Source organism: Hetaerina americana, unplaced genomic scaffold (genome assembly GCF_022747635.1).
Source record: "Hetaerina americana unplaced genomic scaffold, ioHetAmer1.1.p SCAF_10, whole genome shotgun sequence".
Classification (NCBI taxonomy): Eukaryota; Metazoa; Arthropoda; class Insecta; order Odonata; family Calopterygidae; genus Hetaerina; species Hetaerina americana.
The window spans coordinates 10,187,518-10,211,827 of record NW_027286070.1 but is presented as its reverse complement, the minus strand read 5'-3'; the positions used below and the strand labels follow the sequence as shown (position 1 = coordinate 10,211,827).

The 24,310-nt window shown below is 35.3% G+C and overlaps 1 protein-coding gene across 1 annotated transcript in view; it reads right to left on the bottom strand.

Moving 5' to 3' along the window:
- Positions 1 to 23,323, bottom strand: part of Dcr-1 (Endoribonuclease Dcr-1) — a 58,789-nt gene extending 35,466 nt beyond the window's left edge. The window contains exons 1-13 of the mRNA XM_071598856.1: positions 23,302 to 23,323; positions 22,963 to 23,175; positions 22,719 to 22,834; positions 19,756 to 19,954; positions 17,649 to 17,774; positions 15,630 to 15,847; positions 12,830 to 12,961; positions 12,297 to 12,418; positions 12,079 to 12,205; positions 10,116 to 11,120; positions 4,771 to 5,803; positions 2,866 to 3,119; positions 1,631 to 1,775 (exon numbers count right to left, since the gene is read on the bottom strand). Of these exons, the coding sequence (XP_071454957.1) occupies positions 1,631 to 1,775; positions 2,866 to 3,119; positions 4,771 to 5,803; positions 10,116 to 11,120; positions 12,079 to 12,205; positions 12,297 to 12,418; positions 12,830 to 12,961; positions 15,630 to 15,847; positions 17,649 to 17,774; positions 19,756 to 19,954; positions 22,719 to 22,834; positions 22,963 to 23,022 (3,537 nt within the window). The 5' untranslated portion in view covers positions 23,023 to 23,175; positions 23,302 to 23,323. The remainder of the gene's footprint in view (positions 1 to 1,630; positions 1,776 to 2,865; positions 3,120 to 4,770; positions 5,804 to 10,115; positions 11,121 to 12,078; positions 12,206 to 12,296; positions 12,419 to 12,829; positions 12,962 to 15,629; positions 15,848 to 17,648; positions 17,775 to 19,755; positions 19,955 to 22,718; positions 22,835 to 22,962; positions 23,176 to 23,301) is intronic.
- Between the last annotated feature and the right edge of the window lie 987 nt (positions 23,324 to 24,310).

The following is a 24,310-nucleotide window of genomic DNA, read 5'->3' as shown; positions in this document are numbered from 1 at the left end:
CAACTTTCTTTGTCATTTGTCTCTAAATCCCTCCCTCCTCCTTTCATCTTTTGCAAAATCCCTCACAAGACTTGATTCACATTTATATTTTGTCCACAATCTTAATTTTTATTAGACTCTGAGATGTTCCCTAAATTGATAAAATGAATGCATGAAAAAACCCAAGTCATTCATCATGTTAAATTTTTTATGCAGGCCAAAGTTCATTCATGATAGTACAAGAAAGGCATTTTCAACAAGGCTTTTATACAAAGAGTTGCCACTTGCATGATGAGAGAGCATAATTGATGCCATTTACCCTTTTCTTTGAGTACCAACATCTATCCACCATACAAAATGTCCATTCCTCTTATATATTTCCAACAGAAGACATATTTTCCTAAGATTCAAGGGAAGTCAAATGGGTGGTGATGTTAAGCATCACAAGTTTATTTTTACCCTTCAATATAAGTAACAAACGTTTCAAACACCCTTGAACTAATGCCACTCAAACTTTTTGAAATCCAACTTCAATTACTTTATTATTGGTCCATCATTGAGAACATATTGCAGGCATAATTTTATTTTTTCTGGCTAGTAATTATTGAGTTGCCGTATTTCTTGACATATCCTATACAAGTACATGTGTGATATTCGGTACCAAACCATGTATTTGTCAATTGGGGTCAAATAAATATCATATTATTTTGCTTTTGCTTGTATGCTAATGTGATAACTAGCATATCAGGGCATTTATTTTTCTTTATCAATGATTAAAATGTTATGCTTGTATGTAATTGTTAATTTCTTACATCATTCCTAACTTTCGTGTCGATTTTTGTATTTATGATGCAGGTATTATCAATTATATACTCCCTCATAGATAAAAAGCAAACAATTAATCTTAACAAAGATAAAATAAAAAAAGATTCAGCATTAATAATTCAAGCAGCGAATGCACCATAAATAATACATGCAACTCATGTTATTTAGGATATATTCCTACAAATAGTATTTCCAACTAAACCAATGAATAACAATCTTAAATTGCCAACATCAATACTTGACCAAAACATTATTTGAAATGATTCATATTTTCAGTGATCAGCTTTTGTCATGTTATTACACGACGTAATTAACATGAAAAAATATGCAGATGTAAGGAATGAATAAAAAAATTCACAATTACTCAAGTAGTCACATTGAGTCATATAGAAATCATGAATAAACACCAAAAACCATTACAATTTAATTATTATCCTTCAACTGACTTATCACAATAGCAAACCAAAGCATCTATTCTTATCAATCAAACAGGAATAAAGTAAGTGAAGTTAGATTTCAAGAAGTTTGAGTAAGTGACACTGCTCTATTTGTTCAAGGACTTTTGAAAAGTTGAACAAACTTAAATTCACCAAGTGTTAACAACAAAACATCATGACGCTAAAAGCATCATGATACTTTTATATGGTTAGAAGTGGGTATGAATGAAAGCCATCGGGACATGCACAAGTTAAAGCCCCTACAGTTCCAGGGGTAAAAACAAAAAGGAATCACACAATCTCCCGAAAACGACGCCACCAAGGAATCACAATTTAAAAGACAATAAAAAACCAACAGCTCTTGTCATTAAGCTGAAGATAATGCTCACCATTATATCTTGCTTTACTGGAGAATTTATGGGAAGTCTAAGGACACACACATACATTTGATTTCCTCCATTTCCTTTTATCTCCTTCAAGGACCACAAAGGTGTTAGTCTTGTAAATGTATCACTAGGCAGTTTGGCACAATACCTAAACGCAAAAAAAGAAGTATAGCAAGATTTGATTCTATTAAACCACATGAATGACTCTGATATTGAAATGGAAGCAGGATCAGAAAAGGTAATAACCATATATCAACCACTAAAGCATACAACCCTCACAATAAGATATGATTAAATAGGCGAACTCATGGCAATACCTTTCACATTAGCACAACTATTAATTTTGAAAATGTGACAGCCCAACACATTTGCATGCAATTATTCTTAATTGAGAAATTGTGGTAATTTGTGACTGCAAACAATGTATAATTATGATAATAAATTTCAAGAAACTCCTGGAGATGCCGCAGCAGTAACTTCAATGGAGTCATCCGCTAATAAGCATTTCAATGCAACAATTTTGGAGTGTAAATATCATTCACCTTGTCCGGCAAATGATTTTTACACCCTGAAATTGTTGCATCATGATAATAAATTGAAATTGGTTGCAATACTTTTTAAACAATTTTGGAAGCATATCAAAGTTACTTTCTTCGGTGAATATTATGAGAGCACATATTATCTCTAAAGTGGAGCTCTGAAAGCTGTAAATTAAGCATTCTCTCAAACTAATATGAAACAATTGCTTTCCTATTCTCTTAAATACTAAGCCCAGGCATCATCAAGTGGCTTCAATGGTGCCAAGATTACATGGAGATGTTAAGGGGAAAAACAACAAAGACACATCTGTAAGCAGGAGTTTTTTTTCTTTTAGATTTTATGCATCCCAGAAGTATGAATTTTACAGATGCTTACAAACTGAAACACTGAATACGAGAAGCGTTTGACCAAATTTTGTAAACCATCACACACTATTCACTTCACCAACTTCAAGACCTCAAAGACTTCTTATTGCTGTTATCAATTTGGAATTAAATTAAGCGAAAAGAGACGAACAAACCCCAAAAACATACACAACCATCACAAAGAATATTCAATGAAAATTTTAGAAAAAGAACAATTTTTTACTTCAAAATTCTTTGGATCCTTTTACATGAGTGTGGTAGGCAGAGTGCAAAAAGAGTACAAGGATATGGTTATGAGATAAACACCAGAAATCATAATATGACTGTCTTTACCGGTTGACTAGAGCAATGGCAGTAGCAAGGGTCACACATGCTTTCTCCTCCTTAGGAATTTCCTTATAGATGGAATTATTATACTGCTGTAAGCTTCGAGGGTAACTGAGATGTTTTAATATTTTATTATTATTGGCACTTGAGCTCCCTGAGACTTCTCCTGGGCAGTAAATTTCACCCTGAAGAGCCATTCCATCAGCCTCAACCTCTTCCTCTTCAGGAGGTTCACGGTTTTTGCATCGACGGAGTAACATCTGAAAATAATTAAAAAAATAACTTGGAAAATAAATACAAACCCTTAAAAGATGGGAAGGCAGTAGGAAGGAATATTTTGATAATAACACTCATTATCATTCCTTTACAAATTATTAAAAGTAAATATTAATTACAGTAGGGTAAAAGAGCACTTATTTTGGTCATAAGTTAGTAACTGGTAGGGCAGTAATACATATAGTCTACATATTCTCTAGTCCATCTAGAATTGTTACAAATAGCACTAAAAGATTTTCTCGGTAAAAATAGTCAACATTATTAATTGAATAAAAATCAAAATGACTCATCTTATCTAGTTACAACAACCATCAGGAAACTTTCCTTACTGATTGACAAGGGAAATTCCAAAAGCCAGAATTACACAGGTTTTCTACTCATGACATTCTCCAATAATAAAGCATTTAATCTTTTAACTGTAACTCATGCCACAGCAATAAATTTTAAAATTACAAGTGAAAACAATAACCACAAATAAACTTTCTATACAAGGATTGACTAAAAGGGAACCAATCTTGGATTTTGCAGCACACAGTAGTGATGGTGGTAGGGTGGTGCCATTGTGCACAGTACAAGGAGACAGCTTAATGTGCATGCTTGAATTTTTTCTCTCTCTTCAAGTGAGCCTGCTTGATGGCCACCGAGAGAGGCTCTGTCATATATGTTCATAACTTTTTGATTTCTCCCAAGATGACTGAGCAAGCTGATTTTGTTGGGTCATACCCAAACGCCCATGACCCATATCCAGCACAAGACCTTCTGGACACTGTCGACACTGATCCTAAGTTTCTGAATGCTGTGACAACTGGACGATCCAACAATAGCAACTATGAATTGAAAAGTGATGAACACATATAACAGCACCTCACTTGATGGCCATCAAGCACTGACTGGCTCACTTGATGGCAGGGAAAAAATTCAAGTATGCACATTAAGCTGTCTCTTCCAAAGTGCAGTGGTGTGCCCTGGCATCAATACTGAGTGCCGGAAAATTCAAGGTCGGATACTTATTTGACAAGCCTTGTAATTTGAAGTATACTAAGAATTATCATATTCTATTGTTTCAGGCTTCACTTCGTGGAAGTATTTAATATCCATTACTAAAAAGAAAGAAAGACTCGTACTGTGGAAAAGTACGAGTCTTTCTTTCTTTTTAGTTATGGATAAGAATTATCACTTTACTATTGACTTTGATATATGTAGCTACTTAGGACAAAGGCAATCCTGAGAAATTAAATTCAACAGGGAACAGCAAGGTTTCATATAAACTGTTTGGCTGCATTAAGAAATTTTGATCCACTTAAGTAATGATAAAAATATTAGGTAGGATGATAACACTGTATTATTGGTCAAAATTTTTAACCTAGATGCCTATGAACAAGAAAACATTATTTCTGCTGAGTGGAGGGAAGAGAAGTTTATTTATTTATTTTCTATTCGTCCGAAAACAGCACTTCAACCTTTACATCGGACTTTGAACATTGATATGACAATTGGACAATTACATACACCCAAGCCGTGGGTGGAGGAAAAACCAACTCAGCAGGAATCGAACCCACAACCTCTGGATTGGCAGACAAGGATGTTACCCCGCTGCCACCGGGGCTAAAGTCATGATTTAAGCAAGTTCTTTACCTCTTCAATCTGCATGAAGTGGGCAAGTGTGTCCACAACCCTGCGGGCTTCCTCCCCTTCGGATGCCATGATTATGTGGTGTGCATCAGGTGCTCTAGCTCGTGCACGGGATCTTGCATATGAATGATAAGAAACTGGGGTCCTACCAACAATGCATTCATCAAGTTGATTTACCTCTCCATTAACACATATTTCCATGACTTCTTCACCAACTACACTTTCCTCACTGCTTCCCTTGCTTGGCTCTACACTTCCCTCCTCTTCATGGTTTGCATCCCTACTAATAGTGGTGTCCAGCACATTAATCGTGCCTTTGTCATCTTGAGACTCAGATACATCTGAAATGTCTTTTTCCAAAACTATGCATGTTTTGGGATTACTGACAGTGAAAAGAGGCTCATGGGTGGTATCATTTCGTGACAACAAGGAACCTTCTCCAAGAGAGCTTTCTTTGGTATTTTCAGTCAACGGTAACTTACTGATTGAGCAATCCAAGCTTTCATCAGTGTTTGATGTTCCTAGTTCTTCTATTGAATCAAGATGTGCAACTTCAACACCACCCACGGGTGAATTGGAAACTGAGAAATCATTTGTGCCTTCATTTATTTCCATTTCACAGCTCAAAACAACCACATTGGATTTTACTTCTGCAGGGCCCGAATCAATTGGAATGACTGTCACACTGTCTTCCTGAGAAGCTTTATGTGATAGAGTCTCATTCAAAGGCAAGACAACATTATTAATCGCTTCCTCATTTGTACATTTGACAAGATCACTATTATGTTTCTGCTTAAGCATTTTCTCATTCTCAGTAAAATCTTTGGTGATACAGTCTCCCGTCTCCTCTACACCCAAACCATTCTCAAGAAATTTTGTGCTGGACTGTGGGCTAACCGGATAGGAACACAAATCGGTAAGGATTGAGTCATGATCAAATCTAAGCACTAGATTACAGCGAGGAAGTTCCAAACCACCATCCTCGAGTGCCCAGCCTGTTGGTCCAATCAAAAGATTGCATTCGTGCGTGCGAAACCTGAAATTTTTTGAAAAATTAAATCATTATTAATACATAATACTCATTTTCATTATTTACCACCACCAAATTTTAAGAAAATTACATTTGAAGGGGATTTGAAATATTTTGTTATGTCCTTATCTTTTTTGGCACAAAGAAACAAATTTAGGACAAAGGTATAGAAATTTTACAAGTAAATATAGAATATCAATTGTACTTGCTCTTATGAATACCAATTGAAGCATTTAAATTTAAGTAAATGCACATACAAAATGTCATAAGAGTGAATTAAGCCATATTCCCTCCTCCCGCAGTCCTGGAACAAATGTGAATTATTCTCATCAGTAATAAATATATAAGTTTATTTCATATATGAAGATAGCTCATCCAATACTAAGCCATATACAGCAAGAAATAAACATAATCAAGTTGGGAGGGCTATTTACTTCAATCCTGAGTAATACGTTTACTGTGCATTAAACTTTTGATATCTTTGAAATAACTGACCTTCATCATATAAGATTAAGCTTTTATTGAAGCACATCCTATTTGGAATAAACCAATGACACATTTTCACACGTCATTTCACAAGTGAAACATGTCAAACTTAACACTACTACAGAGACAAAATCACTGTCGCTTAAGTGAACTCAACTTAAGTAAAATTAACATTACAGTAGCCTTACACATATAAAATCTTAAAAATTAACTATCCTAAGCACCTATTTAGGTAAAAGTAAATTAACACTCCACAAAGATTTTTTCCATATGCTTTTCAATCTGTTCCCTTCTTAGGTACTCCTCAATTTCTATTTATCCTAGCTATAAAATTCTTTATTATTGATACATTTAGTATTAGTCAGGAAACAGCAATTTTTGGCTTTTACATTGGACTATTAACAATGATAACAAAGAACACAATTACTAACACCCAAGCCCTAAGTGGAAAAAAACCCACCCAAGCAGGAATCAAAACCCGCAACCCTTGGGTTGGCAGACGAGGACGTTACCCTACCAGAGCCAGCATTATCTTCTTTGCTAACCTCATTCTTCAATTCGCTTGGCTTTCACTATCAATATTATTTTCAATAATGCATTTGGTAGGTGGTGCCTTAGGAAAATTTAAGCGGAGAAAAGATGAGGAATAAAGAAGAAAAGTACAGAGGAACCTCATTAACATGCACTTTGCATAGCAGGTGATTTGTACAACAAGCAACAATATTTATTAAAAAATTTACTCCCTTAACAAGTGAATTTAGCATAATTAGTGAGGAGGAGAGGGGGTTCCTGGAATTAAAGCATACCTGCTACTTCAGTTTGGGTTTATCACTCGTTCCGCTAGCATTTATGTTACTGCTGATCACACATATTTCCAAACAGGTGTTCAGACATATTATTTGTGATTTTTAGAGCAAATTTTAATAATATTTTGTGCACGGTAAGTCACCAACAAAATGTCACAAGAAGATACAAGAATAAAAATAACTATAGGAATGTAAAGTAAAACCATTTGAAAGCGAGAACAAAGTATAACTGAGCATGGCTGATTTAGTATGCAAAACGTTAATGATTTATACCATCCTCAAGAAAAATGACATCATTAAGGAAATATATGTTTCAAAGGGAATGACAGGAGTTACCTATTTTCAACAATGTTGACAAGTGATTCCATATGGATAAACAAAAAGCAACTGCAAGACAATGCTTTTGACAAGAATATCATTTGTGAGAAGGTGAATGTGATTTTCACAAGCCTCATTAAGGAGACACCAGGACTATCAATGGCCAAAAAATAAGTATTTATGGGAAGCAATGGGAGGTACAAGCAGTTAAAAGAAAAGAACCGGCATTCACAGCTATGTGAAACATGGTAAAGCAGCAACCTCAGACTCAAAGGCAGGAGAGAACTCCGTTGGTAACTTCAAGAAGCTCATAGATTCTGAGGGTTACCTGCCGTAACAGGGTTTCAATTGTGAGGATACAAGTCTCTTCTGCAAAAAATGTCCAAGTGAATCTGTGTAACAGCAGAGGAGAATGCATTGGCCAACCACAAGCCAATAAAAGACCATCTCATGCTACTACTTTGTACCAATGCATCATTTATTTTAAAATTAAAGTCACACTTATTTACCATTCCAAAACTCCATGAGGCTTTCAGAAGTGTGAAGTATATTAGAGTATGTCAAATGTGAGGGTAGGGGGGAAGATGTAGAGGTCATAGAAAAGCATTGGAAACTGTTGCATCCTAAATCAAGAAGCATCACCTTAATATGGAAGTGACTGTGCATGCAAAAATTTATTTTGTGATAATACTGTGTTGCATTTTCAAAAAAATTTGAAGCATCTGGAAAAACAAATGTCTCTAGTATTTGCTGTCTAGTGTCTCAAGTAAAACAGCTTTCTAGTAAAATAGAATTAGTTATGGATCATAAATAATAAACTAATTACTTTGATTACTTGAATTCGCATTCCAGGTTGATGAAGTCTCCAATAGAAGAAAGGATTACGATGATTCATGCTCCTAAACATTGAGTACATAAAATGCAACAATTTCAGTGTTTTAAAATCATTTGCCTTGACCACGATTTGAATGTGAATTCCTTAATGGCCAGCAGTGTTTTAGCCCGTTAAGCTAAAGAGCCATCCTCTTACACTCTGAGATTTTGGGAGTTTCAAAGGAACAAGTGACAATTGAAACAATACCAATAATTTTTACACACATAAATTCTTGCATTACAATGCATATTTAGTGGATGACTCCGTTAAAGTTACTGTCACAGCATATCCCACAGTTTCTTGGAATTTATCAAAGGTAAAACACCCCTAGTTTTTACTGTTGGCTTTTAACCTATTACACTGTGCCGCATTGCGCATGATTACGAATGCCTGTGACTTTGTATGTACAGTATTTCATCACAATATCTTGTTCCTTTAAAACCCCAAAATTGCTGCAAGTAAGAGGAAGCTCAGTAGCTTAACTGGCTAAAGCACTCAGCTGGGGACAGAGTGATCCAGGTTCGAATCCCAGTCATGGCAAATGATTTTTACAATCTGAAATTGTTGCTTTGTTACGTAAATTTAGCAGGTAAATCCGTTAGAAGTAACTATCGCAGCATCTCCGGCTGTTTCTTGAAATTTTGCACATAATTTTCTTCAATAAAAGTTGCACATTATTTATTTTTTTCTGCACAGAATGCATTATTGTAATATAAATTAATTGTTATGGAAAACATTATATTGTTCTTTGAGTATTTCACTTAACGAGAAAGATTCCAGAACAAATTATGCTCATTTTGCACTTGGTTCCACTGTACACTGTAAGGTTCGTAATGTGGCTATGATGAAGTATGGGGGAAAAAAGTTGATTCACCAGGGTTCTGAATGAGGAGTTACTGAAAAAGATAGGGAAGCAATTACGTATATTGAAAAGTATCTTCTCACACTTATCTCAAGAAGAGACTGAATGCAGAAGATCACCATAATTTGAAACATCAATGAGAAAAGAGGAAGGAAATGTGACACTCTGGTGGAGGAAGAACATTCAAACCTTTGAACCAGGAAGGCACAGAATAGAAATGCCTAAAAAGAGCATTTCTATTGAGGTCCATCCAAAGTACACCATTATATTGATGCACATGATTGGTACAGAGTATTTTCAAGAACAATACAGAATATGGAATAAAAATAAGGTAATTAGGTAGACAATGGAATAGATCAGAAATGCGAGGGAAGTTATGTTGTAAACACAAACTTCATATTTTCAAAATTAAGCACTCTAATGAATTAAATGGCAAATTCATTGTACCATAAGGAGATAATAGGAGGATATCAATCATGCACTCATAGTTAACAGTGTAAAATTCATTAAGAATACATGTACGCACATAAATATGTATTATAATTATAATTAATAGTACAATGGCCTTAATGGATAAATAACGACTTGATAATACCAATATCAAAGAACTGACTTCCAGATGCTAGAATTCATCTAAAATACATCTAAAGAATGAGAAGATTTCTTTTTTACCACTGCTTATTTCATCTCTGACAAAAACTAACAAAAAGTGCTCAGAAATGAAATTTTTTATAGATTTCTACGTCTTTTCAGGCTTGGCAACCACTGCCGTAGCATTATAGTCCCCTCCCTTATTTACCAATATTATATTTACCATATCTGCGGGCAGAATGCAAGCAACTTTCTAAATTGGTGAAATATGTATATTCACAACTTCAACTAACGATAGAACAGTCCACCACATAAGTACCACTACAACCATAAACATTTGTCCTAAATTATTTAATTAATGCAAAGCGGAGCATAAATTACCTTTTCAAAACTTCCTCCTGTTTCCTGTACTCGGCTTCAGCCTCCCGTGGATCCAATAATGAGTTGTTTTCACTAGCCACTGGCATGGAGCATCCAACAGTGTACTGCGCAGCAAGTGTCGCAAATCGAGGATCAGACCGCCTGAGATCGTTGAGGAGATGATAGAGGATTTTGGCTGTGAAGCGACCATCCACAAAAACAATACCACACAATGTATCCGACACCGGCAACTCATTCCCACTCTTGCTCCAAGTTGAACCACCCCCACTCCTTCCAAAATTCTTGCCCCCTCTCCCTCTGCCTCGACCACCACCACGACGACGGCCACGACCCCCACGCTCCCATGACAAAGATTCCCTGTGGTTGAATCCACCCACTTCCCCGCCGCCCTCCTTACTGGAGATGGGAAGAAGAGCCTTGTTTGCATTTGACTCCTTGAGAGTCTTAGCTGTTCCATTTCCTAATTCCTCTGCTTCAGACTTCTCTACGGGAGTCGATAATGAGGGCAAAGCTGATCCTTTGTTGTCATTCGTCTGGTCATCCTCTTTAATGGCTACACCACTTGTATCACAGTCATTACTAATGGTCTTGATTAGCACACATTCCCCATTTGAAACCTCAATATCATTTGAATTTCCAGTACTATCACAAATACTTTCACAGCACACTTTCTTATTATCATCGACACATAAATGCTTAGACCCTTCTTCATTTGCGCTACTGCTATGACTCTGTGAACACTGAAGGTCAGACACTTCCACTTTCCCATTGGTATCTTGAGTGCCAGAATCAATTTCTTTTCCTTTGGACAAAAGAGGGCTTTCAGTTCTATTTATCAAGTGCCCACAATCTTGATTTGATACAACTGGAACATTGGCAGGAGCCTCAGTGACAGGCGGTAGAAACTCTTGTAGGATTTCAAGAAAGCGGAGAACTTTTGGGGTGGAGAACTTGTATATTCTCTCACACTCCTTGAACTGCTGAAAGGCTAGCTCACATATTCCCCTGGGGATGTAAGAAAAACAAGTTGTTACTAAAAACAATTTGCTACCAAAATACACCACATTTATTTTAAAACAATCAAATAGTAATTTACATTATAACAACAATATTTGTGAGCATTATGACCTTTACCAAAAAATTGTTATGAAAGGATTATCATAATAAAAATGAGTGTTCACATTTGAGAACTGCATCACAGTAGAATTTCCCTAATACCTTGTTGTATGGTCAGGGGAAGAAGATATTCTTTCTGCCTGAAGTGCTGCCAGTCTGATTCCCCATCTGAGCAAATGAACTACCTCCTGCCTCCAAAAAGTTCTGCCCACCTCCAAAACTTCACATTTATGTACAATCTCTCACAGAAAAAATTAATAGGGAGCCTTAGCCATCCCCCTCCCAATGGGTGTTAGGCACCCTCTTAAAAATTACCAAAAGATATTATTGTAAATAAATAATACAATAAACACAATTTATTACTTTGAATTTGAAAACAAGAAGTACAAAAAGTAATGCTTCACACTTATGCCTATGTTAGGAGTGATAACCTCATTCATGTTAATGAATATCCTCTTTAACTAACGTGGTTTATTATATCACCAAGTGTTGAACTATGGCAATGCAGTGAATCAATGGGGCAATGGGATTTTCAATACAAATGGAAATTTTCTACAAAAATTATCTTAGCCCAGGTGTCATATATATTTGGGTATGCAATACAACAAAAATAAAGCATCCAATGTGAGAATTTCTATTTTTTAATGACTATGGGTGTCATAAAGTTATGCAATCATATATAAGTCTTTAGACATAATTTCTAGGCAAAAACCAGGTCAAAAAATGTGGAGCACATTAAAGAGACCTAAATAATAGAGAAAATTTGAAGGTGGCAAATAAAATGCCATTAAGACTTTTTATTGACTGCAAATTCAACTATCCAACAAAAAGATATGTACATTCTTACCTAATTTTAACCATGATTGTCGTCATCATGCAGAGCAAAAGGAAGTGCCGCTCATAGGGTGTCTTAACCTTTAATTTGTCAAGGTGGATTAGCAACAATAATGCAGCTCGATCAGCACACCAAGGTCCTAAAGAAAATACCATTTCAGTAAAATCTAAGTGTATCAACAAATGCATTCATGATATATATTTGTGATTGAAAAAAGCCATTATGCTCACCCAGTGTTCGGAGAATATGCAAAAAGTCCTTGAGCACAGCAAGGGGATCAATTTTTGGGTCAGGTATACAAGACAGCTCTTCTGCAAACTCAGCATCCTGATATATTTCCATGGGATCATACCTATAAAAGATGTTTCCATTTACCTAACTTATGCACCGATTACCTGCTAACGTACCTTCAAAAATCAATCTTTGAAAAATTTAACCCTTCAAACAAAAGTGCGGCCACAAGAGAAAAACTCCAAGTCATTTATTTTTTTGTGAGTCAATATTGAGCGGTAACTCAAGTTAGGTCTAAGAAATCTAAGAAAGATCAATGAAAGTCTGCATGCAGGAACATGTGAGAGCAACAAAGATGATGGATGTTAGAATGGTGGCACAAATTTGCAACTTTGGCAAAATAACAGATTAAGTTGCTAGGATACATATCTTTTAAAGCTATATTTTTAAGGCGATCAGTAAAAATTACAGAACTAAAAACCATGATATGTTTCCACAAAATGTTATAAGATATCTATGCATTATCACCAACCTGTGATCTTGAAGAAAATTCCATGCAGCAGTTAGTTCAGACTCAATGCTCTGACTCAAAACAAAACCCACAGGATCAACCTCTTTGGCTAATGACCATTCAACGACAAGCTCTCGTGGACGAGGGCAATACCTAGAACGAATAAGAAATATCATCCATTTGAAACACACATACATAAGAATGCATGTCATTGACATATTGTACACCGAGGAATGCTTCTCAATCAATCTGCTGGTCCACAAAGTTCTGTCAACTGGAAATTTCAATAAATCTACGATCTTCAATTTTTTGATTAGCACACTTATATCAGTATTCAATAAGGCATACAAATATTTTAGATTTTTTTGAAAACCAAAATTATCTCTGTCATAAGTTACAATGAATGCAAGGTAGCTAATAACATACTCTAAATGGAGAACGTTTATTTTTTATTTATTTAATGACTTTATTGGAGCAAGAATGAGACTTTGCCCCTTCTTCTAACTAACTCCTAAACATAACCCTGAAGACGATAGCCAACACCTAAACCTTAGGCAGAGGAAAACACAGCTGGGAATTAAACCCACAACCCCTGAGTTGGCAGGCGAGGATGGTATCCATCACCACCAGGGGCAGCAATGGAGAAATCATAACATACAGCATAAATGAAGCTTATTTAGGATTTACCACAATGTTTCTTGTGTGCATATATACCAAAAATACCTAAGCAAAAAGCATTTTCTCCATCATCTGCGGAGCAAATGATTAACATGCCATTTTGAAGATAAGGGATAAAACATCAGATTTGAAACATAAAAACAAAGCCCAGAGCCCAGAAGAAATAACTTCTAAAATACTGAATGAGTAATCTGCATCTTAAGCATGAGTACATCAACTGGTATTAGAAGGTTCAGGGCTCTCTTGACTGGTAACTGCCTCACACCTTAATCTGTAAAGGTGGCAACAGGGAGGGTCTAATAACGAATTAGAGGCCATAAAATCTACCGTCAATACCATGAAAAAATATTAGAATATATCTCTGTGAGTAATGTTATGCCTTGCTTTGAAATTAAGAAAACACAGACTGAAAGCTATCACAGTAATGAAAAAAGCAGATCACAGGAAACATTTTGGCTTATTAACTCATTATGTCCTTAGAGCAAAGGAGCAGGCTCTTTGCAGATCACACATTAAGTATTCTGCATGAAAATAAGGACTTGGACTAAAGATAAGATGCTTTATGATTTGGACATTTCAAATTTTTGTAAAAAAAGCTGGCCAATGGATGTACCTGAGATTTTCTCCCTATATTACATCTTCACTCTTTACCTCTGAGCTACAGAGAGCTCTGCTCTTTGATGCTTCTAGTAGGTCAACATGAATTCTGTTTGTTTCCAGTGATTTTTGATAATTATTTAAAAATAAGATTTTTTATGGAAGATAATGTAGACTCAACCTGTCAAGACTCAACAAAAATATTTTTCTTATAGTACCACCTTTATCAGTTTTCATTGCATAGGCAAAGCTATACAAGTGTTTCATAAATAGTGTACAGTATAGCAATAATTGTATCCACACTTAAGGGAATAAGTTAATAAATGACTAAAACAAACTGATTGTTTTAGTATTTATAACGGGAGGCAATTGATTTTCTAAGGTCATTTGCACCATTAGGGACAGGTAGGTTATTTTAGTTGAGGTAGGATGTTAAGGTTAATGGCGAAAAGGAACCCAGCATCAGCATTAGTCTGCTCTTATTAACAGGTGCCAGAGGGTCCACAGTTTTAATGTCTCAACTGCTGGATGGCGTACTCACTTAAAGTGCTCTCCACAAAGCAAGTAGGGATCGGGATACCACTGAAAAATTCTGCCACCTTAAGGATTTGAACCCAGGCCCTCATGGTGGGAAGCCAGTACATTAGCCAATACATAATTCTGATCCCCTTAAATAAATTATCTTCAAAATAAAGGTACATGTTAACAATGGTTCATTGACATTTCATGCAAGAAAATTTTTCCAAAAATTATTTTAATAAAGTTTACTTTACAAATGCCAACCCAAGTCAACAGTATATGATAAAACATTCTAGTATAGTTCCAGTATTTACAGCATTAAAAAATAATTCAATGTCACTGGGGCCAGCAGCCAGAGTGATGCACTGTTTTCCTGAGATAAACTAAAATGATGAGATGGGAATACTTTTATTCCTCGTGAAGAGGGCCTTGATTGTGGCCATCAGCTGAGCAATAAAATGATACCCTGACACATAAGGTAATTTTGCATTATTCAGTGAAAAACTTTTCCTTCAACTTATATGAGTGAAAATAAATCACAGATGAGCCCAAGAAAATAGCTAAAAATAGAAGTATATCGCTGACCATCTAGTCCAATCGAGTTGATCAAGGAAGACCACAATTAAAGGAAATTGATACAACTCCAACATGTAGGTATAGAGTAATTGGCTAGAGGAATGACAAGTATTAAATACATTTACTCAATCACATTCAGTGTCATACTGATTCAACTGACAATTCTTGCAACCGTCTCTCAAGAAATTTATTTAGGAGACAGCCTGATTATAACCCATTTTTCATTTTAATTCGTCTTCAATTAAATCGTACCAATTTAATAAATTCACCTGCAATCAATTTTTAGGAATTTAATTTTCTCGCTGAATTAACTCCTATTATTTGATTGGACCCAATTCTTTGTCTTGACTTACTTACTCATTACTACTTTCCTGGAGTTATGCCATGGTATATTACTGCTCAAGTAGGCCAGGAAACCAAACTTTTCAAGTGATCATTTGGTAATATTTACCTTAACAAAGAAACAATATCACTAGCTGTTTCAGCAGTGCAATCCAAAATTTTTTCAAGTCTTTCCAAACGTGCTTCTAGGCAACCAGGATGTGGTGCTTTCTGCATTTCTTCTCCTTCAGATAATGGACGGCCTAGGAGCAGGAGTAATGGGGCAGTCAGGCCTAGGATACGAGGACGATGTTTCCGGGGCAACCTCTTGTAAAATTCCAGCATTATCTATTTTAGGAAAAGAAAAATTACATTCATTACATGATTTTTTGACACACTGTTTGAACTAACAATTCAGAGCTAAAATAATTTTTTGTGAATTTGGACACACAGGATACCAATAGAATGTTACATGGGATGACTTAATTTGTTTTAAGCATGGTGAAAGATCACGTGTGTGTACAGACTCATGGATAAAATCATTTGAAAGACCTGAAGCGAAGTAATGGCTGGTCAGGTTAGGCTCAGGGGTTTTGTCCATAACTTGACCAAATGAAAATAGAATATAATAACATAACTTATAGAAATAGGGCTGCTAATTAACAAGTAGTACATGGGGAAGAAAGCTGTCACAAGAGGCAAATATGAATGTCAAAATAACTCGACATTCATTAAAAATCATTGTCTAATGCATTTCCTTTTACTGTTGCCTTCTACCTTCAGTTGATCCCTAGCAAAGAAATACTATTATTTAAAAGCAATCTTGAATAGAACTTGATTAATGGCCTTAACTAAATATTCCATTAGTATAAAATACAATAACACCTTATTATTATGAAATTCAATGAATGATAAAATGTGACTTTGAAATATCAGGATTTGAAATAAATGAACTTGAAAAATATTTACGGATCCGTAGGTAGGCAGTAATATTGTGATGTCACTTCATCTGTCAATTTAAATACTAGGCAAATTGAACTTGTCAGGTCATCATTTTGCCAATTAAAATTCCCAACTATTTTTAGGAAGGATTCCATTTGCTACTACTGTATTTAATAAAAAAATATGAAAATTAATCTGAGGTTGTGTCGGCAAACTGGTCTTCTGTTCTCTGGCCTAAGCCCAAGAGACAAGCATAACTAATGTTTTCAGAGAAGATATTCTCCAAGACGTTCAGGGGGTATTCTATCAACTAAAATCAACAAAAACACTTTCACTTTTCATAATAAAATACATTTTCTTCCATCTGGGGTTTGAGCTGGACTTCAACAACTTAGGCCATGCTATCTCTCTTGTCTACCTACTGCACTGACGAAGCAAAAAAGTTACAGAGAGAATAAAATACTGGCACACAAAGGGTAAGTAAAATGATTGGCATTCATTGCAGAAAAAATCCTTCATTAACTTGGTCAATCTCTGTAATTACACACTAAAAGCAACAACAAAAATTCGTTAAAAGTTGTGTCCTATTCAGGGTTATGATGCTACATCCATCAGTAAAATACCTGGTTTTATTTCACAATGATTATTAAACTAACAAAGAAAATTATTCATTGGGCACATGGTATGGTTTCCTGTTGCCTCGCACAATGTAGTACTACAGCTGATTCCGCGGCTTTCATTCTCTTCCACAACTGCAGTGGAGGATAACGAACAGATCTTGATCTGCACCATTAGTGCCTTATGGTGAAACTTCTGCATCTGAACATTGGTAGTTTAAAGGTGGAGTTGGGTGTAGTTTAAAGTAGGTGCCACTTTTTTCATTCCCTCATCATGGAATAAATCAGAAAATACAATTTTTCCAAAAGCTGAAATATTTTTGACACCTTGAAAATCTAACCGGCGACCCATCACTCCGTAGACAGATTTGCAACCCCATGATCACCTTGGCCATCTTTGCACTTCATAAGGAACATCAAATTTGCCCGTCCATTCCATTCATGCTACACTAACGCTATGATTTTAATCCACTATTTACACCTTGTTTACAATGTTTTATAAACTTTATGACACTAGGAACATTTAGAAAAGTCAATTATATTTTATACACTGTATAAAATTGTATTATGATCGCTGAAGAAATTCATACCATTGTACACGGATGACCTTTTGTGGCTTGATGACATTGATCAAATATTAGCAGGTTCACAAATTTTAAGTTTAAGATTTCTCGTTTAAGTAGTCCATAGCATATCTTACTTCCCATCACCAAGACCTGCAAATATAAAATGGGAAAATAAGAATTAAAATTACAAGTGCAAAAATTTGCAATTAGTAAAACTATATCTACTTACATATATGCCCTTAAATTTCAATTATATTTGCCAATGAAATAACTAACATCCCAAGTGGTACCATCTCAAGCATGAGGAAAACAGGAATTAATTCACACCACTCAGCAATCAGACACATTAGTCAAATGGCCATAAGAATTACTAATCATGAAAGTAATGACTCCTAACTAAGTTCCAAATGGTTTCACATTGTTCACAAAAACACTTCAAATACCCCATTCCTTCATTATGCGACATCTGAATTAATTATTAGGATACAGAAACTATAAATCTATTAACAAGTATATATTATCAGAGTATTATTAACACATTGTGAAATTCGTGAAGCAATAATGAAATCAAGACTCAGCATTAATCCTGGATGAGCAAATATATAATCTAGCCACTGATCATTTTTTCAATAGACGATTTCCTAGCAAGTGCCACTAACAGTTTCCATTTTAGAACATTAGAGTCTTCAACCTCATCTTTGAAAGTAAAATTGGGTAAGGAAAATGCTAATCTATAGAGTGCTAGGCAGTCTTTGTTTCCTTTGAATGAATTGAGGAATTTTTTGACATAATAACCGTTGTTCTTACAGAATGTAGATTTCTGAGTAAGGGAACATCTGTGCTCATTTTACTCTGATAATATGTTAAATTATATACACAGTAGAACATATTCAACAGTTTCAAGGGGGATGTAGTTGAAGTTCGTCAATATGGAAAAACAAAATTTTGCACTTTTCCACAGATTTATTTATAACGTACGCGTTTCAGTTCATCGAACCATTTTCAGGTACAAGACAGTAGAACCAAACAAGATACATTAGAACCCTTATATCAGCAGTCTTAGCTTTCCAACATTCACTTTGCCCAGAAATATTAAAAGGAAAATTCCTCCAGAAATGAGCAATTCAAAAGCATCAACCATCCTCCCCTAATATAACTCATTTCATCATTTCTCTCAGCAGCAGCTGAATATGCACTCGGTAGGTCTCTAGCATTCTCAATGGCCACATTCAACACCACACATTGCCACCTGATGATGATGTCCAACATCGAAACCTGGGTCATATTTAAATAAAATTCATGGGGAATAACCAAGATACTTCTTACATTTTAAATATGTTGGGTGAATTCCATAAAGTTACATCTGACCCAACAAAAAAAAACAATCTCGTTACAATGCAACAATTTCAAAGTACAAAAATCATCCAGCAAATGATTTTTACACTGAAACTGTTGCATTGTCATGCATATTAGTGGATGACTCCATTAAAAGTTACTGTTGCAGCATCTCCCGCAGTTTCTTTGGAATCTTATTACACTTCACTAGAATTAAAATAACAAAATTAATGAAAACTTGGAATGCCAAGGGATTGCTGATTATGAAATGGTAAGCAGCAATAAATGAAAATCATATAATAGAACTGTTCCTGTAAATCTAGCGGTAAGCTGAACTCCTTAAGAGCACAGTGGGGAATACCTAAATCATGTATTAGCCAAAGTATGCAGCAAACATGGACTTGGACATACGTATAGTGAACATAGGTTGAGGATATCAAGGTATTCTTAAAACCATCTATCTGGGTTCCAACAGTACTAGTATCTTAAATGCGATTCAAGTGAATTGTGAGATCCTAAAATTAATATAAAAATATTAAATTAGGATGATATGAACACCAATGAATACTTAAGTTTTTTTGGATAAGTGCCATTATAACTATGTATGTTTTTATACAAATAATGAGAACTTCCAGAAGTGAAGCCTGAAGAAGTGGAGTTCATTCATTCAAGTCCTATTTCTATTATGGCCATTATCTCTAGGAACGGTAAATTTTTATAATACCACCATTCACTAACTCCTTAATCGACATAACATAATTAAATCCATCTCATTTAGGAACTACAATAAACTCACTTGATTTGACGAAATCTCTTGCGCCCAACGCTCATCGCTCCAATCAGTGAGTGATGAATCACTGCGCCAACAATTACTGACAGTAAGATCTGTAAGGTTTCTGAGACCAATAGAAACTTTCTTTGCTTTTCCCTTTTGCTCCACCAAGTACAGAGTGCGTTTTCCCCCACGACCTCCATCCCTTCTTCTTCCATAGGGCCTAAGAACGAAATTTCAATAATTAGGCAATAAAATTACGAGGGTGATTATAATAAAAAGTGTACCAATGCTCCAAGTGGTACTGGAAATGGAGGTTAAAAAAAAGTGCATTGAGATGAAAAATGTAAGCCATTCATAAAGAACTGTTAGAACATTTAGAACAAATTATGGCTGTCAATTCTGAATTATCTCTTAACAATTTAATAATAACAAAAAGATATAATAACAAAATTAATCAATGAAATAAATACAACCATGAATCAAATCAACCTACTTTTGATAACATAGCAGTTTTATCACAGTGAAATTTCTCCTGATACCCCTTTTAGTGCATTAATGAAAACAAAATACAATGTTTTGTCTGCATTACATTTCTGTTATTACAATTTATAAAACTATAAACTGACTCATTGACACAAACTCATGGATACTTTTACTCGAGCTAGATCCTTCAAATTTTCAGGGGAACGTCCTATTCATCTGGTGATTGAGGAAAATATCGAGAAGCCCTAAGAAGTGATTCCATGTTTGAACCCAGAGATTGATGACATTTTTCAAAGCAAATAGGTGGAAAAGGACGACATTTTTCAAGTTAGATAGATTCATTTCACTCCTTGATATATAAAAGAATACAATTTTCAACATGAGACATGCTTCCTTATTGTGTCCAAAAATTGATTACATCTCTTCAATAGAAGATCTTTTTCAACTCAGCCTCCAGAGAAAATTTATTGGGTGAATTCTTCTTGAGTTCTCCACAAGATAAGATATTCAGTTGTCGACATTATGGCTAACTCGATCAATGTTGAATGATCCACTTTGTCATGGCAGGGTTAGTCACCAAAAAACTGGCAATGAAATATCTTATAATGTGCAAACACGAGAAGAATTCACCTATGGCACAAGTCAGGAAAGCAACAAATCTTTCAAAAAATTTGTGGCTGCTGCTGAAAAATTTGCCTGCTTTAGAGTGAACAGCAATCTTAGAGAGCATAAATACAATTACTATTTGGAGTTTTCAATATTCCGATTGGATAATTTTTATCATTTGATATAAGCATTTAATAACAATTCCACAACAGGTAAAATAAATACCATTAATATTTATGACAGTACACCAAAAAATGTCAATTAAAGCTGATTAAAAATTTTATATTAGGTATGCATACTTGCATGAAACATTCATTTAGAGATGAGATTTAAGAAAAAAAGTACTGTTGCACCAATCTGATCCACCGGAGAAAAAGGAGCTTTGATATAAATTTTTTGTTACGTATATTAATTGAAGTAATACATAAAATTTATTCGACAATACAAGGGGGAGGGCAGAGTTCAAATAAATAGCTTGATGTTGAGGGCCTAGGAGAGTTGTGGAACTACTAACGTAACTGGCCTCCGTAAGGGGTGCAAAAACTAATGCAAGTTTGGGTTCCTACCGTTGGTGTCCGACTAAATAAGAACACATGTACATGATTCAGGTAAGAGAGGTCTTTTGAATTTGGTGCGGTGAATTGAACATGGTGGTGGCAAGAAGGAATAACAGACGGAGGAAGACATGGCTAGTATAGCATGGGAGGTTGCTATATCCCTGTCAATTGCATACAGCATGCAACTGTGATTTGAGTTCACAGCCAGATAATTTCAGCAGGTTTAGCTGGAGTCTTGGCCAGAATGACTCAATACAAAAATGATGTACAGCTGGTTAAGAAGATAATGAGAGATAGAGTCAATTTTTAACAGTCAGAAGGTCATCAGCAATCAGTTGAATTACTTGGGTATTAGGGAAGCTAAGAAGGTACCTACAGCAATGGAGTGTTTAACATTTGATCAAGAAGCTGATTCCCTTCCAAATAATAAATAATATATACAAATGAGGAGAATTATCTTAACCTTAAGAGTTTGGTATTGTGTAACTCAACCCTGGACACAAAAAATAAATCATGTCCTTGAAGTGAATGGGGACCAAGTCCTTACAACCTAAGTAGGCATTGACTGGGAAGGGCTTAGATGAGGATTGTAAATCAACTGGTATGCATATATTCAAGCTGGGAAAAAGAAATTTATTTATAAAGTAGCATTCTAGGGGGGAGGGCATTATAATTGATAGAGGTGGAAACTGCGACCCACTCAGGCCATTAGGTCACCTGGTTAAGATGTCTGTTATGATGGATCTGGGGAAGGAAGAAGTTGACCTGAATGCCATCTACGCAGAGAACCAAGGGTGCATCATTATGGCATCCAATGAGAAAATAGGCCTCAAACGAAGCATGTAGGTGTGCACTGCCAAAATTTAAGAGAATAGTGGAGATTAACGTAATGAATATTTTTTGCAGCGAGGAGGGGGTAGTTGATACAAACACCAAAAAAGTTTGATAACTTGAGGAATGCAATGAAATTAAATAGTCAAGTGTGAGTGCGGGGAAGAAAGTTTCAGTTAGTGACAGCCTTGCCGATTGGTGGGATTAGACATAAGTAAAAGTAAACATGCCTGTTATTAAGATCTTTGAAAGGAGCAGGTATCACTGAATAAATGAACTCATGGCTGGAGTTAGAATAACCATGAAGCTAGGTTATTTACGACATTTAACCGTCGTAAAAATGATAGTCTTACAACGAACGCACCTAGTTAAGTTACATAAGAAGGTGAGAAATTCGGACTTGTTGCATTATACCAGTTGCCAGTATACGTCGCAATTTCAGATGGTAACCCGTCATCAAAATAAAATCTTTAAGCTCTTCCTTTTCTCAAAGACAATCATACACACCTTCGGGTATCGTTTGCCATTTCTTGTATTAATTTCATAGCTATGAAGGACTTTCCTGATTCCGTTCCTAAACATACTATGATATTCCTTTCTTTCGCTGCATCCAGCAGTTCCACCTGGGTAATTAGATATTAATATTTTAGAAAAGCATGCAACGTGAAATTAATACACCGAAATAAACTGAAAAATGTACAATGCAAAATATTCCCAACATTTATGCAGGATAATTTAGGGCGATGAATACCTGGTACTCCCTTGGAGTAAAAGATTTTGTATGGACATTGTCACCAAAATGATGAGCCATTTGTAACTATACTAATATTGACTAGAAAATGTGCACTGCATCTCTAAAGACAACTAAAAGTCTGGGCGTAGCCTTTTAAGTGAACCGTTCTATTGTAATGGCATCATATGGAAATGTGCTGCAGGAGGCTCTTTCTGAAAGACAACAAGACTTCTGGTCGATTTGCTAGTAAATACTGACATACAAACAAACGTCAAAATACAATTTAAAATTAGCACATAAAGCAGGATTGAATATATTTTGTCAACATAGTAAGAGCAAAACTTAATAAATAATTACCAGCCTTAAAGAGGTAGATAATTTAACCACAGTCGCGGCATTACTTTTTCACAAATGCATTAAGCGATTGCGCCTTTATAATTTATGGTTTCATTTTTTCGTATTAATTCAGTTGACAATAATAATGCGCAGTCAATGCGTCCGAAAGTTGAACCAAGTACAGCAACCGCGAAATACTGCGTGCTGAATCCGGTTGAATGTTTCAAATTTGTACTTTTAAAAATAGCTACATCTGGTTTCTTAATACACGCACTAAATCTCAGAAGTGCCACCAAATAACAGCACATACAGTCACTGAGGGTCATTTACATGTATACAATGTTGTTTTCTACTCATTAAATTTTCATTGTGATGCATCTCCAGTACGGAGAATCTTACGAATAACAGTTTTAGCCGAAATTTTGCCCAGCTGATTGGCTCATATCATTCAAAATTTGCCGTTACGTCTTAAAAAAGATTAACCAAGGAACTCGAAGCTTGCGTAAGTTTTTCCGAAGATCACTGCTGATGAACAGCCCTATACTTCCAAAGATTATTCAGCAAAATCTTCATCTTGAATCTAACCGTCGAGAACACTTTTCTCGAGGTACCCAATGAGCCATGAACAAAGGTGCGGTAATGCCAACATGAGGAGAAACATTAAATAACGATATCACAAATGTTATTAGAGAAACTCTATGTGATACTTAATAAACAGAAAACATGAAATGTTCTATTGTTTCAGGCTTCACTTCGTGGAAGTAATTAATATCCATTATTAAAATAGAAAGAAAGACTCGTACTTTTCCACAGATTTTATTATACGGTACAAGTTTATAGTACCGTATAATAAAATCTGTGGAAAAGTACGAGTCTTTCTTTCTATTTTAATAATGGACATGAAATGTTATTTATATGTGGAAAAAACGTGAAGTGGTGCTAGGGAAAATAGGGTTCTGACTGTACCACTGTGAGATATTCAAGATCACAGGTAATTCATTCCATATGTACATCAAATCAGTTTCATAAA